General features: G+C 46.6%; 2 protein-coding genes across 2 annotated transcripts; both read right to left on the bottom strand.

Annotated features, from left to right (window-relative positions):
- Positions 1 to 4,124: 4,124 nt before the first annotated feature.
- Positions 4,125 to 7,265, bottom strand: LOC136516441 (probable glucuronosyltransferase Os01g0926600). The gene is made up of 4 exons (XM_066509836.1): positions 6,942 to 7,265; positions 5,318 to 5,706; positions 4,913 to 5,154; positions 4,125 to 4,812 (listed from the first exon to the last, which is right to left on the bottom strand). The coding sequence occupies exons 1-4, from the start codon at positions 7,045 to 7,047 to the stop codon at positions 4,299 to 4,301; spliced, it is 1,251 nt and encodes a 416-aa protein (XP_066365933.1). The 5' UTR covers positions 7,048 to 7,265; the 3' UTR covers positions 4,125 to 4,298.
- Positions 7,266 to 8,367: 1,102 nt separating this feature from the next.
- On the bottom strand, positions 8,368 to 11,287 carry LOC136517849 (probable glucuronosyltransferase Os01g0926700). The gene is made up of 4 exons (XM_066511497.1): positions 10,963 to 11,287; positions 9,919 to 10,307; positions 9,263 to 9,504; positions 8,368 to 9,154 (listed from the first exon to the last, which is right to left on the bottom strand). The coding sequence occupies exons 1-4, from the start codon at positions 11,063 to 11,065 to the stop codon at positions 8,641 to 8,643; spliced, it is 1,248 nt and encodes a 415-aa protein (XP_066367594.1). The 5' UTR covers positions 11,066 to 11,287; the 3' UTR covers positions 8,368 to 8,640.
- Between the last annotated feature and the right edge of the window lie 5,994 nt (positions 11,288 to 17,281).

Here is a 17,281-nt window from a genome sequence, read left to right as displayed (position 1 = left end):
GGAGGATCGCTGGTGATCGGCACGGCTTCTCATCTGCACTGTATGTACAGACACTATGTCTTCGAGTGCATCCGGCTCTGACGCTGGGTATGTCTATGGAACGAACCTCTTAAGGTCTTAGCTATCAATCCTTAGTTTGAATATCATCTACATGCTTGTCACGTTTAAGACACACAAGTACATATATGATGTTACCAATATATTTATATTACTTTATGTCATTTTCTAGATTAAATTGTTACTAAAATTGCTTAATATTCTAACAAGAACAGTCAGACTGAGGCATTGTCCGACGACGGAGAAACAGCTGTGACGATAACCGAAATCCGCCACCGCCGTCGCCGCCGCCACCGCCATGGCCATGGCCGACGTCTAGGCCCACGGACTCGAACGCAACAACCACGCCGTCACCGAACACCTCCTCTTCGGCGCCCGCGTAGGCAGCGGACTTCTCTTCAGGTACCTGGGTCGAAGAGGAGCCGATGGAAGTGGATCCCGGCACGACAGCGACATCCGCCTCGACGCCTCGGACACATGGAGAGGATGTCAGAGAGTCCTACTGCAGTGCTGCGCGGAGGTGGCTGTGAAGGAGGACTCGACGAAATCGGGGACGATGAAGACAATGGTGCCGTCACTTGCCAGCTGTGGCCGTGTGGATTTTTTTTTTACTAAAACGTGTTGTATAGCATTTCTAAAAAGAATTAGAGAAAATAGATGCCCAGCTTTATTTTGTCCCTTCGTCCAGACTCTCGACGGTTCTCGAGTCTCGACTCTGGGCATTCCGCTAGCCACCGCCGCACATGTTCCTGATCGGCTCATTCGCATAAGGAAAAATTGGTTTTATAGCACCGAAAAAACTTCACTTCCGTAAAATATTACTGAAAGACGTTCGTCACGTAAAATACCATTAAAAGACAGTGCCGTTACCTCTTATCTAGCATTCCGTCACGGTGGCAGGCCAACATCGTGAAATCCACCTCCAAACGCTTGAAAGGGAAAAAAAAGAACAGGTGGGGTGAGGCGGCGACTGCAGCACCAGCGATGTCGACCTGCTCGTGGTGGCCTGCTCCAGCGCGCTGTCCATCGCTCTATCTGTCCCGCAACCCTCAACAGATTCACTCCGACTCCAACTCCAACGCTGCGACCTCCCCATCTCATGGTGCCCGCCTTCGCCGCTCTCCTCCACCTCACCAGCGGCGACGCTGCCAAGTCTGAGTCGCATCCGATCATCACCGATGGTCGTGCCGGTGCCGACGCCTTCGCCCGGCGCCGTGACTGGTCGGCGCTTCTCGACCCGCTCGACGCCGACCTCCGCAACGAGCTCCTCAAGTACGGCGACCTCGTGCAGGCCACCTACGACGCGTCCGACCGCCGGCACTGGTCCCCGCACTGCGGCACCTGCGTCCACGACCTCCGCCGCCTGCTCCCGGCGCTGGGCCTCGCGGGCCACGGCTATGTCGCCACCGCCTTCCTATACGCCACCAGCGTCGTCGACGTCCCGCGCTGACTCGGCCGCCCGCTCCACGAGGACGCCTGGGAAGGCCGCGCCAACTGGATGGGCTACGTCCACCGAGGAGCTCGCGCGGTTGGTCACCCACTTCCGTGCGCGCGGCGAGGAGGTGCGGGTGACAGTCACGGGCCACAGCCTCGGGGGTGCGCTGGCCATGCTCGCCACGCGGGACGCCGCCGTGGTGCACCCGGACGTGCACGTCAGCGCCGTCACCTTCGGAGCCCCGCGCGTCGGTAACAGGGCGTTCTGCGACGGTGTCACGTCGCGCGGCGTCAGGGCTCTGCGCGTCGTCGTCAGGCACGACGTCGTGCCGTCGGTGCCGAGCGTCCCGAGACGTGGCGCTGGTGAACAAGACATCCTATCCCGGAGTGGTGGTACACGCCGGCGCCGGCGAACAAGGGGCTAAGGCGCGACGCGTCCGGGAGGTGGATTCTGGAGCGAGAGTAGGACGACCTGCCGGTGCCTGACGACCGGCTCCCCCTGTCCGAGCTTGACTGACACGTACGTGTGAGATTCCACGCGCTCCTGCTGCAGCCTGGAACAGGGTGATGCGTAGTTACTCCTCTGTCCCGATTTAATTGTCGTTTTTGGTTTTCGTGCCACAAGTTTGACTCGATTTGTAGAAAATACTAGCAACATTTGTATCTCCAAATAAATTTATTAAAAAACTAGATTCAAAGATCTTTCCGATGATACTAATTATGTACCATAAATAATAATATTTTTTAATATATATTTTGTTAAAGTTGTTTATCGGGAAGCGAGGACGACAGATATTCTGGGACGGAGGGAGTATTTCTTTTCTTCTAACATTTCATCATCATTTGTCCTTGAATAATGTTGAAGTTTATTTGCCCTTGCAATGATTTGCACAGTGGACCAATCTGTTGAAGCGTAGCATAGTTCAGTTGTTTTCTGTTAGACAGTTTTCCCGCGCGTCCAGTCCAGTCCACACCACGGTCAGCCACGACGCTGCCCACGTCGTGCTGCTTACAATGTGTTGTTGCCTCTATAATCTCTCTTTCATGGTGATCAGTTAGCGTGGTGTGATCCTATTTTCTGCCTCTCGCCACCTGCTGTCCTCTGCTGCCCGTGGACAACAATCCCCTCTTCGATCGAGCTTGACCCCTTGATTCGCGACTCGTCTTCCTGCTCTTCCATCGACGCCGATGATGTCGTCCCTATCCCGTCTCCTCCAGCCTGTGTTTCATATAGTCAACATCAAGTCGCACGTGCCCGTCATCCTCATTCCTCAACATCCCCGCTCCCAACTACGCTCAATGGTTGGCGCACCGTACCTTCAACAACATCATCGGCAAGTTCGGGCTCAGCTCTGATCTTGCTGCTACTCCAAGCTCTGGCCAACGCCAAGAATCTAAGTGGCGGATGGTGGATCAGTGCATTCCTAGTTGGCTCTACAACTCGGTGTCCACGGGGGTCCTCAACGTCGTTTGTCGTTCTCGCTCCACTGCCTTCTCCGCCCACCGCGCCATCGACGACTTGCTATTGCTAGCGACGCTCACGCGGAGCTCGTGGGACTGGCCGCCCGGGATGATGGTGTCGGCGGCACGGGCGAGCCCAAGCTGGCAGACCTCGGCGGCGAACAGCAGCGTCTCCCGCACCGTGAGCATCGGGTACAGCCGGTCGTCCTGCTTCGCGTACGCGGAGATGGTGCGCAGGCGGCGGCTCCCCGTTGAGCGTGACCCCACCGCCGTGGAGGCTATCGTGCGCGATCCGTCCCGCCAGCGCGTTCCTGGACCCCTCGCGCCCACGCACATCACGGCGAACAGCTCCCCCTCGTGTGCGCGTGCAGCGGGCGCTGCTTCGCGCGCCTGGGCCGAGCTTTTCTTCTCGAAGCGGCCGCCGTCTCGTGTGCCCTGCCTGGCAAGCTCGCCTCATCGGCTACACGCCTCGGCCGCCATCTTTCGTGCTCCGGCCAAGCTCACCTGCGCGCCGCAGTCGCCGCCTCACGCGCCGCGGCTGAGCTCGCCTGCGTGGCGTGACCGCCGCATCACGCTCCATGGCGGAGCTCACGCTGCGCGGTGTGACCGTGGCCGCGCCCCGGCCGACCTTGCCTGCGCGCTGGGCGTCGCCTTGCGTGCCCCCAACTCAGCTCCTCTGCATCGTCACGAACAGGCAACAAACGAGGGGAGGACCAGGACCCGTTCTTTTTTTTTGTTTCAGGCGTTTGGAGATTTCACGACGTTGGCGTGCCACCGTGACGGAACGCTAAGCACTGTCTTTTGATGGTATTTTACATGACGAACGTCTTTCAATGGTATTTTACGGAAGTGGAGTTTTTTCGGTGCTATAGAACCGATTTTCCCTTCGCATAACTGCATCCAAAGTGCGGGCGCTCTCATGAAGCCCCGCGGCGGCATCCTGGAGCTCGTCCCGGTCGACGTGGAAGACGGAGGCGGCGCCCGACCGCCGTTGTCTTCTACCTCTGCCTTCTTATTCCTCTGGACATGGAGATGGCCTGCTGCAGTGAGCTCGCGCGCATGGGGAGGGAGAGGGCCGGGCCGTCGGCCGGCCGGGGCGGCGCAGGTCCCACGCTGCCTTTCTATATATATATACAGGCAAGAGAGGCACATTGCCTCAGAAAGAAGAAAGGTTGGAGGAGCAAGAGAAGAGCTTTACATTTAATCAATGGTTGTGTGGTTCACTCATCAGCATCACCATCATCGATCAGCCTCTCATCCGGTTGTGTCGTTTACAAAAGAGCACCAGCCACGGCGAACGGTGACGGTGCCTCACCTCACCAGTCGCCACTAACTATACTATACACCTACCACGGCTTGAGGTCATCCCGGGTCCCCTCGGTCCAGTTGAGCACCTTCTGCCCGGGCTTGAGGAACACGCCCTTGCCGTGGGGCAGCTTCCGCGCCAGCCCGTTGAGCACCTGGTGGAACGCGTCCCTCGGCTCCGCGGGCTGCGGGAACAGCATCGCCTGCTTCATCGATGGGTTCGCCAGCAGCCGCTGCTTGCGGAGGATCTCCTCCATGGGTATGGACGTCAGGATGGTGTCCAGCTTCAGGATGTCGTCCTCGGCCACGAACACGCCGATCTCCTCCCACGGGATCGCGTCCGCGAAGGGGAGCACGATGTCGTCGGCGATGATCACGGGGATGCAGCCGAACACCACGGCCTCCACCAGGCGGGGGCTCCATGGCGCCCACCCCAGTGGGCACAGGCAGAAGATGGCGCGCTGCATGTCCTCGTAGTAGGTTGGTGGGTGCTCTGTCGAGATGTCGAACAGAGCGTTGTTCTTGAAGTTCTCCCATACTGACGCACGGGCGCCCCTGCATTGCATACACACGGTAGGAGGTGCGTCAAGACTTTCGAATCAATGATTCATTCACTAATAAGACTCCTTGTCAGGTACATAGTTTAGGTGCGTACCTTGCATAGTAACCACCCTCGGGATCATTTGCAGTATCATAGAACAGACCACGGAAGTAGACAAAGATTGACCGAGGGGTCTCTGGTGGAACAATGTGAGTTCTCATCTTATGAGGAGGAGCATACGGTGGGATGGTGATGGAGCCTTCCTTGAGGCACACATGATTCTTCTGCCCAAAAGTCTGGACCAGCGTAGCACGGCGCAGCACCGGAAGGACACCTCGCTGGATGGCCGTCTCTTCCTTAACAGTAGGACAGTAAGAATTTTTAGTACACGGTATGTGGATGATGCTAGAACAGATGCTGTGTATATATGGGGAAATGACTAGGCTGGAATTCGATTTTATGACTTTGCATTCCTAGTTGCATTGGTATTCATTCATGGTTTATGGCTCTGTGACTCACCTGGAAATAGAAGCATGCTCCATAGTCATGTGGCGTGACAAAGAAATGGTCTGCTCCCTCCGTCCTGTTCCAGTAGGGCCAACGCTTTGAAATATACTGAATCGCACTTCTCATCATTCGTGGAGACTTCGTAGTCAAGGGATGACCCCATGGTGTAAGGTCGCAGGTTGTGTATACTGGAGTATAGAACCAATCAGCTTCGTCCGGATTCAAAGTCCGGACCGCGCTCGTCAATAGGAAGCGATGCATGAATATCTCTGTAGCAAACATGTGGCTGAGGCATCGCGAATCTTTTGCCAGTATGTTCTTGTTGTACTTGGGGGGCAACCCATAGACATATACCTTGAGCCTTCCAACAGGATCATCTTCAAGCACATCACCAGCACTTCCTGAAATTTAATCAGATCCACATTAAAAAAAATGAGGATTATGCACCTTAATACCATGATCAATACAATGATGTTCTGAGTGGTGGCTGATGGTAAATGGCTTGATCCCCAGAGCTCTCAAGCGAGGCCTTAACTCTGATTATTTTGGCCACTTGGTCTCTATGGAAACATTGAAATAACGGGCGGTGTTCAATGGAGCCAACACTAGTATACAGGTAATTCTTAGAAAAATCACCGAGGAAGTCCATCTCTGGTGCCTAGCTGAGGTTTTATTCATTTGGAGGTCCTGGCTCATAAATAGATTGGCTGGTCATGTTTGTGCGTTGTCATAAGAAGCGCAAATGTAATTGCTTCTAGCTGAGGTGTGTGTGTTTTGGGGGTGTCGTAAACTCGGTTCTTCTTCTTAATGCAATGGTACACAGATATCTTGCCTATTCGAGCAAAAAAACCATGATCCTAATACAATGGAATCTAACAGTTTTGTGAAAGTATTTTTTTTTCAGGCAAAGCATAACAGAAACTATACAGCAAGTAGGCACACAAGCAAGTTATGCAGAACTCTTTTAGTAGGGTCAGGGTGCAGCTAAATATCACATCAATTAAGAGTTTGAAGGATCCCTGACAGTTCTATGAAGCCGATAAGTAATAAGTGTAGTTAGTAGTCAAAACATGTACCGGAAACCATATCTTAGGTGGAAAGATAGAGATGAATTCAAAAAACACAATTCAGTGGCTCGGATTTTTTAGTTGCGAGTGCAAACTCGTTTTTGAATTCATAGGAAAATGACAAATTTGAGGTAATCGAGTTTGTCATTTGGAGCACAGACAAGGTAGGATCATGATCCATTGCAGATGCATCAAACAGCAATGGCAGGTCTGATCTCAAGATTTCAATTCTGTTCCTTGAATTTCCAGGATGAAACAATTCCTTGTGCACGCTGACCGCTTCACTGAGTCGAAATGGGAGCACCTAGTTCGTTCATGGATTAACAAAGAAAGCGTGGAAGCATCTCTGTCAGTAACACCTGATCTATCTCGCCAACTACGCGCCCGCTCGCCTTCCCAAGACCTCGCAGGATTCGTCGCGCGACATCAGATCCACTCCGGCCAGCAGAAACGCGGGAGACAAGCACGGATTACCCAGATCAACACCCAACCGCAGGCAACGCATAATTCACTGATCGGATCAAAGAGAAGCAGAGGACGACGAAGTAAGCAAGGGCGAGGCCGCGTACCTTGGATCCGCTCAGTCTCCTGCGCCACGACGACGGCGACGTCCGAGCAGGCGAGGAGCAAGGCGGCGAGCACCAGCGCCTGCGCCGTCGCGCTCCCCGTCCCCATTAGCCTGAGCGCCTGCCTTCCCTTCCCTCCACTCTCGGCGGCTGCTCAGGCTTAACGCGGAGTCCGGGAGAGGTGGTAGGCAACTGGCGGCGTTCTTGGCAGGCAGAGAGAATAGACTAGGCGCCCGGACGCAGAGTCAAAGCGAGTATGGCAGGGGTGATGGTGTTGGTGGTGGGCTGGTGACCGTGCTCGCTGTCGGCGGAGGTGGTGGGTGCCTGCCAGGTTCCCTGTGTTTGTTTGCAAGATGACGACTTTTTTTGCATTCCCATGTACTACTACTCCTACCGGCTACCAGCACTCCAGCAGTGGTTTTGTCCTTGAAAAATAAATAAATAAAATTCCAGAAAAGTGGTAGTACTAGAATATTGCTGGCACTGCCTCCTCCTTTTTTGCAACATTGTTTCGCTTTGCTTAGGTCACACTTCATGCCATCCTTTTAAAATTTTTCCTTTTAAAAAAATCTTTTTTTTATTTTCTCCTCGTTACCTACTATATTTGACTTGGATCGTCTGATCTACCTAGTGTTAGGTGGTCGTTTTCGTCGTCTTCTCCAGCCAGTTAGGTAGATCATGGCACGCCATAATGTTTTTTCTACCTTCTCACTCCTTTCGTTGACCTCACGAACTAGTCACCACGCCTTACTGAAGTTTTTTTTAAAAAAAAAAATACAAACTCCTACCATTTCCAATGTTTGTGGCCATTTAGGAACATAGCACCAGACCCAAGTACACAACAGGCGACCTTCCTTTCGTTGACTTCACGAACTAGTCACCACGCCTTACTGAAGTTTTTTTTAAAAAAAAAATACAAACTCCTACCATTTCCAATGTTTGTGGCCATTTAGGAACATAGCACCAGACCCAAGTACACAACAGGCGACCTTGTTTCTGAGATACATTTCTGAACTGCCATCAGTTACCATTTCAGTTCGGGGGTGACATCCCAACTAAGTGCAGGTCCTGATGTTGACCTCATTTCCTAACCTATCTACCACCACCATCTTTGCACCACCAACCAGCAATCGTTCTCTAGGTTACTGCACTCACATCACAGGGGCAATCGCAATTTGCACCAACATTCCTTGAGAACTCAGCAACATTCAGTTAAAAGACCGAAGTGACGTGCTGCCTGATCAGCAGATCGGACAGCCTTCCCTATGAGGATCTTGCTTCAGATAGCAGTTTCACCTTTGTCACCTGATTATTCAGACACGCAGAATCAAAAGGAATCAAAATCAGCCAGGTCGAGCACCACAACACAATGGAAAGTATGGCAACTGCAGTGCAGTAGGATAATGAAATGAGATCAACAATCAGCATGAGTAGTACAATCTTATAAATTTCATTTATGATATATACACATATGGTCGACAGGGCTTGGCACTCTTATATCATCTAGTGAATGAGAAAGGGGAAAAAAGAAATGAAGACATATATAACAGTTATAGAAGAAAAAAAACATACAAAAAATGTACATTTGGCTTGTGGTCACCACTATGTGCACCCATTGTAATTCAAAGGCACAGGTATATATAATCATGTTCTCAATACTTCCTTTCCGAAGAAGTCACATCCATCTCAGTTCCACAAGATGCTACCAAGGCTTCAGGTCGCCAGGTGGTCCGGCGGTCCAGTTCAGGACCTTCTCACTGGGCTTCAGGAAGACATTGCTACCGTGCGGGAGCTTGCGCGCGAGACCATTAAGAATCTGGTGGAATGCATCTCCTGGCTGAGCAGGCTGGGGGAACAGCATGGCCTGCTTCATCGACGGGTTCGCAAGGAGACGTTGCTTCCTCAGTACGACATCTGTGGGAATGGATGTCAGTATGCTGTCCAGCTGCGGGACATCCTCCTCAGCAACGAAAACACCAATATCCTCCCATGGGATGGCGTCCGCAAAGGGAAGGACGATGTCATCTGCGATGATCACCGGGATGCAGCCAAAGACCACCGCTTCCACTAGCCTGGGACTCCATGGTGCCCAGCCCAATGGGCACAGACAGAACACTGAACGCTGCATGTCTTCATAGTATGTTGGTGGGTGATCGGTCGAGATGTCAAATAGCGGGTTGTTCTTGAAGTTCTCCCAGACTGATGCACGAGCACCTCTGTAGAACAGGCAATGTCATCAGAGAGTAGACCCAGGAAGGAATGGGAGGATGGAAAACGAGCGAGGTGTCAATTGCATTGCTTGTACACAGATATAGATGAATTACCTTGCATAGTAACCGCCCTCAGGATCATTGCCGGTGTCATAGAATAGACCTCGGAAATACACAAAGATGGATCGAGGGGTGTCTGCGGGGATAAGGTGAGTCTGCATTTTCTGAGGAGGAGCATATGGTGGGATGGTGATGGACCCATCCTTCAGGCAGACATGGTTCTTCTGTCCAAAGGTCTGAACCAGCGTAGCACGCTGAAGCAAGGGAAGGATTCCCCGTCCGATTGCTTTCTCTTCCTGATACAGTGGAAGTGCTTATTAGTTATTACAGAAACATCATGATATTGAAACAGACAGTAACAGTGTAGTAAGTGGTTATTTTAACTAGGTGGTTAGTGAAAATGAATATGGATATCAGAATGATATCTAAGTAAACTAAAATCTGGGGCATGTTTCTTCTACAAGGGGCAAAGAACGTGTGGAGCCTGAACCAATTAAGTTAGAGTAGTTCATTCATGTTGATACAAGCATCTTGATACCCCTATCGCCCCCATGTTTACTGCCAAAATTAGACATATGTCCCAGTAGTTTTGGCACAACGCACTATTAAACTATCATTGCTGAATGCTGAACATCTAACCTTCATTAGTATTAGTAGGAGGATAAATAAATGCATGCAACCGCTACTCAATTAATCTACTAGCGTTGTACCTGATAATGAAAGCAAGCACCAAAGTCATGGGGTGTGACAAAGAAATGATCAGCGCCTTCTGATCTATTCCAGTAAGGCCAATTCGTAGCAATCAGCTGGATTGCACTACGCATCATTCGAGGAGACTTGAAAGGCAAGGGAAGGCCCTTGGGGGTCAGATCGCATGTTGTGTATACGGGTGTGTAGAACCAATCTGCTTCCTCAGGATTAAAAGTTCGGACAGCGCTTGACAACAGGAACCGGTGCATGAAGATCTCAGCGGCAAACATGTGGTTCAGGCACCTAGGATCCTTCTTCAGCAGCTTCTTGTTGTATTTGCTGGGGAGATCATAGACATAGACCTTGAGCCTCCCAACAGGGTTATCTTCCAACACATCACCAGCGCTTCCTGCATTTTGTAGGCCACAGCATTAGGGCTAGCATGAAAGTGGGGAAAAGAGTATACCTAGCTAAGAAATCCACTGAAGCAACGGTATGCTAGCTAGGCAACCTACATGTCTAAAACGAATTGTGCGCCTATGTTAAACTGAACGAATCATGATTATCATCATGTGTCATTCAATGCTCCATGAGTATGATCCTGTTTGTCAAGCTTGATGGGTTACTTGACACTACAGAGTGCATCAGTTGGTCAACCACAAAAATCTAAAGCATGTACACAGAGCGGGAGCTCTCTGCACTGGGCATGTATGTGAGCAGTAGCAGGATGTTCGAAAAAAAACGTGAGTTTTAACTGAATTAAGCCAGAACCAGATCAAATAACTATGAACACGACACCAAAGGATCGACCTGCATTCTGCTTATCTGTAACCCAGTAGCATATTAATTCAGGATTCAGTGGCCTAACAGATCAAACCGACATACTAATAGATGCCAAGATTCTTGCTTTGCCCATTAAAATACTAGATGTATGTATGTGTACTACAGGCAAAAAGGACCCTAGAGAAAACGAGCAGCTCGAGTCGTACAAACGCGCTCATCTAGATCAGAAGCAAGATGGAAAGGAACAGAAGCAGAGAGAGGGTCGCGCCGCCGCCGCGTACCTTCGATCCGCTCGGTCTCCTGCGCCGTGACGACGGTGATGTCGGAGCAGGCGAGAAGCAAGGCGAGCGCCAGGGCCAGTGCCCGCGCGCTCCCCGTCCCCATTGGTCAGGGCAGGGATGTGTTGTGAGCCTGGAGGCGGCGGTGTGGCTGCCGCTTGCTATGGGTCGCGTACTCTCTCACTGTCGGCGGAAGAGGGCAGGGGCGGTGGGGGAGGAAGAAGAGATCCCACTCGCAGGCAAGCCAAAGCGGAGGCCTTTTTGCCCTCCTACCAAGCTGTTAGCTGCGTGTGTTTGGTGGTGGAGGGAGAAGGTGAGCGGTGGCTTTCCCTTCTTCCTCCTTGAAAAATTCCAACACACGCACATCTTCACGAAGAAAAAGGGAACGCGCGCTGTCTCCGTCTGATTCTCCCCGTTTTCCTGCTGCTTTTCCTAGTCTTCTTTCGACAAAGCAATAATGGGCTTGAGCTGCAGCTGCTACAGTACTATAAGTAAATAGACTGATAATGCATCATTGTAAAATGAAAGGAAAGGTGGTGTTTGGTTGCCCCTCCTAAATTTTAGTCGCTCTCCCATCAAATGTTTGGACATATGCATGTAGTATTAAATATAGACTAATTACGAAACTAATTGCATAGTTTGCGACTAATTTGCGAGACGAATCTTTTAAGCCTAATTAATCCATGATTTGACAATGTGGTGATACAGTAACATGTGTTGATGACGGATTAATTAGGCTTAAAAAATTCGTCTCGTGGAGTACTGACGGATTATGTAATTTATTTTTTTATTAGTATCCGAACACCCCATGCAACATCATCCCGACACACATACTAAATTTTAGTCACCGGTTCCAAACATCACCTAATTTGTGTCCAACCATGGACGGATGTTTGGTGATCTCGCATCAGATGTCAGGTTTCTTTGCCCTTCCTTTCACCAAACTTTGATGCAGGTCCTCTCACTTGCCCTACCTCAGTAGAAGGTCTCTTTTTCAACCATTGTTTGATAATTTTTAACTACTTCCTTCGCCCTAAAATAAGTCTATCTCATATTTTGAGGAGCCAACCAATCTCTTTGACCAAATATATGCCAAAAAATATTAATATTTGTAATACCAGATAAGCATCATAGATTAATCGTGTCATATAATAAACCTAATTGAGATGTAAATGTTGATACTATTTTCTTAAAACCTAGTCAAAATTGAAATTGGTTGACTCCTACAAGATTGAGACTTATTTTTGGGACAGGTAGAGTATATAGGAGAGCTATTACTATTCGTATATTGCATCTTTCTATCATTGTTTTTAACAGTCTACACCCTCCGTTCTCTTTTAACTGTCCTTCTCGCTTTTCGAAAAAATCAAACGAATCTAATTTTGATCAAATATATAAAAAAAAATATTAATATTTACATTACATAGTTAGTACTATTAGATAGATTATTGAATATATTTTTATAAGAAATTTATTTAGACATACAAATGTTGCTAGTATTTTTTTTCTATAAATATAGTCAAAGTTAATAACGTTTTTATCAGCACGTAAACAATAGCAACAAAATAATTAGAGACAGATGGAGTATTATTTTTCTTTTAGAAAATATCCTCGATTGTGTATGGACTACTCTATGAACTAGTCACTATTTTTAAATTTATATGAGCTGCTTTTAAATAAGGGTGTGGTTGCTCTAGGCAGCCACAGCCCACGGTTGCAGGTACACAAATCGAGCAGTAGCAGGTTAGGGTGGGCGTTCGGTTCTCGGTTCGGTTTCGGTTCGGTTCCCTCGGTTATTGATGAAATTCGGTTCCTAGAAAACGGGAACCGATCGGTTCCAAAAAAAAATTTAGGAACCGAGCATTTCGGTCCTCGGTTATTTCGGTTCGATTCCGGTTCTAACCGAACTAACCGAATTTTTTCAGTATACCTCAAGACAATAATAAATATACTTGTTCTAAGGCAAATTTATACAACACTATATTCATTTTTAATAATAATAATATATAAGAAAACAATAGCAATATAGTAACACAAATATATAGCAGTTCAAATATAAAACACTACACATAAACCAAACATAATCCTACAAAATACAAGTAAGTGAAGTACAATTCATGTAATTCGGTTCTTTCGGTTAATTCGGTTAACTGAGAGTAGGAACTGAATTTTCTTCGGTTATTTCGGTTATTCAATATCAGGAACCGAACTAGGAACCGAAATTTTTGATTTCTGTTATTTCGATTCGGTTCCGATTATTTCGGTTCGGTTCTCGGTTCTCGATTCTCGGTTATTTTTGCCCATGGTACTAGCAGCGGTAGGTCCTGCCCAACAATCACAAACTAACATGTCCAAAACGAACCATGGTGATTGGGATTGTTCCTGTGCACGTTGGTCATGCATGCATGATGGGTCATGGCTCATGACTCGCAGGGACTGTTTTTTTTTTGGCTTATAATAATTGCAGCCAAAGAATGTGGTCGATCCAATGATTTCCTCTTTTATTTGTTTATTTATATATAAAAATATACTGGAAACAGGAAAAAGGCAAAAGGCATTGGAGGATGGCACAGTGATCAGCCCTGTTCTGTAGCACTACTCCAGTAGTATTTTTTTTTTCAGTGAAAGAACTATATTTTTCTCTTATAATAAATCAGCATAAACATCAGCATAAGCTAAATTTCAGCTAAACGAACATGGCTTCATCAGCATTCCAATTTCCAAAATCCTGTTCGTGTCGTCAGATTGCAGCGACAATGCCCTGTTCTTTCGCTGCTCCCAAAATCGTTCCTTGTGTGGTTCATTCCATCTCTAAAAAAATACAACACAAATGCAAACATGTAGTATATGCAGAGTGTGAGCACACCATAAACTCGGCGACGGTCGATGTTCAGTGTGTTCGCTCGTTGATTTCAGTCAGAGCTTATCAGCTATAGTACAGTATTTTCTTTTCACAATAAACCAGCATCAGTCAGTCTAGAAATCAACCAGCAAACAGGCTAGTTGTTAACTGCTGCCTAGTGAAATGCGCTTTTGAAAATTGAAACCACCACATGCTTCGGTCCGGTTTGACTTTGGGTCTACGAGTTTGGTCGTGGTGGCAGGCAGGCATGAAACAGTGACATGCTGTGCAATCTGCACTGCATAGGGCAGGCAGGCCGTGGCACTGCAATGGCGCGCACGTATTTTAGGCAGGCAGACGTGGATGGTGCCGGAACAATCGCTCTGATGGATTGATCGTTTTCGTGGCTTATAAGTCGATTGATGTTGTTTTGTTGTGAGAGAAAAACATTATATCATGGTTGATAAGTATGATGGATACGATCAGGCGAACATGGTGATGTTAAGCTGGATGCATGAACTAGGGTGCAGGGATAATAATTGAAGTACTCCATGTCATTCTCGTTTTTTTGAGAAGTCAAACATTTTTAACTTTGACTAAATATATATAAAAAAATATTAATATTTATAATACATAATTAGTATCATTAGGTAGATCGTTGAATATACTTTTATAATAAACGTATTTAAAGATATAAATGTTGCACGTATTTTCTACAAATCTAGTCAAAGTCAAGAAAGTTCGACACTTCTATTTTAACACGTAGGAGTAACCTCATCAAAGTCAACTGTGTCAGTTGGAGATGACGACAACCATTCATGCTTTGGGATGCCTCTGCCGCGCTACAAGGACATGGAGCCAGCATGGATGCATTGACCAGGGTGCAGGATAGCTAACTTACCTTTATCAGAGTCAACTGTGTCGAATGCAGATGAAGCTTTTTCTTTTAAGCTTCGGCGCCCAAAATCTTCTTGGTGAATCACCGGGTTCTCTGTTGTCAGAACGTGGGATTTCTGCTAGGCAAGAATCACAGACCAGAGGTTCGGGTCTTCACGATGCGATGGGCTAGTTGCTGATCAGATGGGCCTCTCTATGCGCGTGGGGACAACCGATCCATCAGCAGCAGTGAGGCTGCACAAGCCGCGTCTTTTGGGCCTGAACCCGTCCAGCCCAATGTGTTTATCACATAGCTATTCTTTCGTCGTACATCGAAAAAAAATCCACATTATCTCCCTCAATTTTTACGAAAGTATATTTTTCCTCCCTGAAATCTAAAACCAGATAAACCATCTCCCTAAACTTTTAAAACCGTTCGTTTTACCTCCTTCACCAGTTACAAGTGGTTTTCGAACGCGGTTTTGTCTTTTTCTTTTTTATTTATTTCGGCTGGATCTTTAAAAAATCATAGCAAATCATAAAAAGGAAAATTCAATTTTGTTGGACTCCACATGAGTAGATCTACACAATGAACATACTTTTAACAAGTACACACCTAAATAAATAAATCTATAACTAAGGTATACATGATCCAATGAGTATGAAATTTTTACTACAGTTCAAGCATACAATAATTAGTCCACCATAAAAATTTCACCACAATTGGACTATAGAAACTACAGCTATGAATTAATTATAGAAAAGCATAGATTTAAAGCTACAGCAAAAAAATTTCTACTAAAACATACCATATTATATGTTCACGGTGTAGATTTACTCATGTTAAGTCCAACAAAATTAGATTTTCTATTTTATGATTTTTTTATGATTTACTATGATTTTTCAAAAATTCAGCCAAAATAAATAAATAAAAAGATAAAATTGTCTTTGAAAACCGTTTATATAACGTGAGGTAAAATGAACGATTTTAAAAGTTCAGAAAGCGGTTTACCGGATTTTCGAGTTAAGAGGAAAATATACATATGCCGGCGGACATGCCCGTCGGCCCCCTGATCAGAGCGCCATGAGCCCATGAGCGAACATTGCCCGTCCAGCTCGGCGCCAAACTTTCCGACCTCCGCCATCAGTCCATCACCTCACCTCCACGGAATTTATCTCGCGCGCGTCCAGGTCAAGTGGTGTGCAGAAACCCAAAAGTCTCTGTACAAAAGTTGAGGCAATCTGATTGCAATTCTAGCTTTTATAAACACTATTCCCAGAGTGCATTGTATCATGTCACCCTTCTAACGTTGTCATGACAAGTACGGTACAACTCACCCAATGTATAGTATCATCACAGTGTTGTTAATTAGAAGGCTCCAAACAATTACTTCCTCCGTTTCAAATTATAAGTCGATTTTTTCGTTATATCGGATTTGCTATGTATCCAGATCTATATTATGTTTAGATACATAGCGAATTTGATGTACCAGAAAAGTCAAAGCGACTTATATTTGAAATGAAGGAAGTAATTATATACTCTCTCCGTTTTAAATTCTAAAGACGTTTTGGTTACGTATCTGGAAAAAAGTCAAAACCTCTAATAATTTGAAATAGAGGGAGTATATAATTTCTATGACAATAAGCCAAGGATTGTGCAAGATTTTTCTAACCTTGAATGTTACGATCAAGCTGTATCTTCAAGATGATCCTCTCTCTGTTTGAAAATAGAAGTTGTTCTCGTTTCTCGAGAAGTTAGTTTTTTTTATATAACTTTGATCAAATATATATGAAAGAGTATTAATATTTATAATACATAATTAGTATCACTAGATAGATCGTTGAATATACTTTTATAATAAACTTATTTGGAGATATAAATATTACAAATATCTTTTACAAACCTAGTTAAAGTTTAACCTACATGCACCCCATAACGTATCCTATAACGACTTCTATTATGGGACGGAGGGAATATATACCTAACTTTTACATGGTATCCCGTAACGACTTCTGTCATATACGTAACTTTTACATCTATATCCTCATTATTTCCACGTCATGTCAGCAAAAAAAAAAAAAAAAATACCACGTGGCATTTAACCACTGAAGTATGTTACTATCCACTAGGACTAGCCTCATCAGGTTGCTAAACTGAAAACAAGCACCGATCAATAAAATCACCAAACCCAGATTACCTACGATTTCGCCTAAAAGAGGATACCAGATTATCTACTTTGCCTAAAAGAGAACACCAGATTATCCACTTTGGACCACGCTCATACTTGATTGGACCTTAATGGTGGCGGTGCTATTGTCGGCCTGTCGCTTATTTGCAAACGGCATATAGGCTGTGATACACACGAATATCTACTTTCTTTGGACCACGATGATTAGTGCAAGTTGCCACGGACCACCAACCAAAATTCAAGCATCAAATCTGCAATGAAAACTCACAACCAGACCGAGGCAAAACCAGCAAGGTTGGCATCCATTATCACCAGTAGCTTTCAGCCACCATTGCAATTGCAACACCAAAATGATCAAACAACAATCCACACAGTTAAGAGCCAAAGTACTCGACAAGTTCATGCACAAAGGACA

Source organism: Miscanthus floridulus, chromosome 17, assembly GCF_019320115.1.
Source record: "Miscanthus floridulus cultivar M001 chromosome 17, ASM1932011v1, whole genome shotgun sequence".
Lineage (NCBI taxonomy): Eukaryota > Viridiplantae > Streptophyta > Magnoliopsida > Poales > Poaceae > Miscanthus > Miscanthus floridulus.
This window is presented reverse-complemented; position numbering and strand designations above follow the sequence as displayed.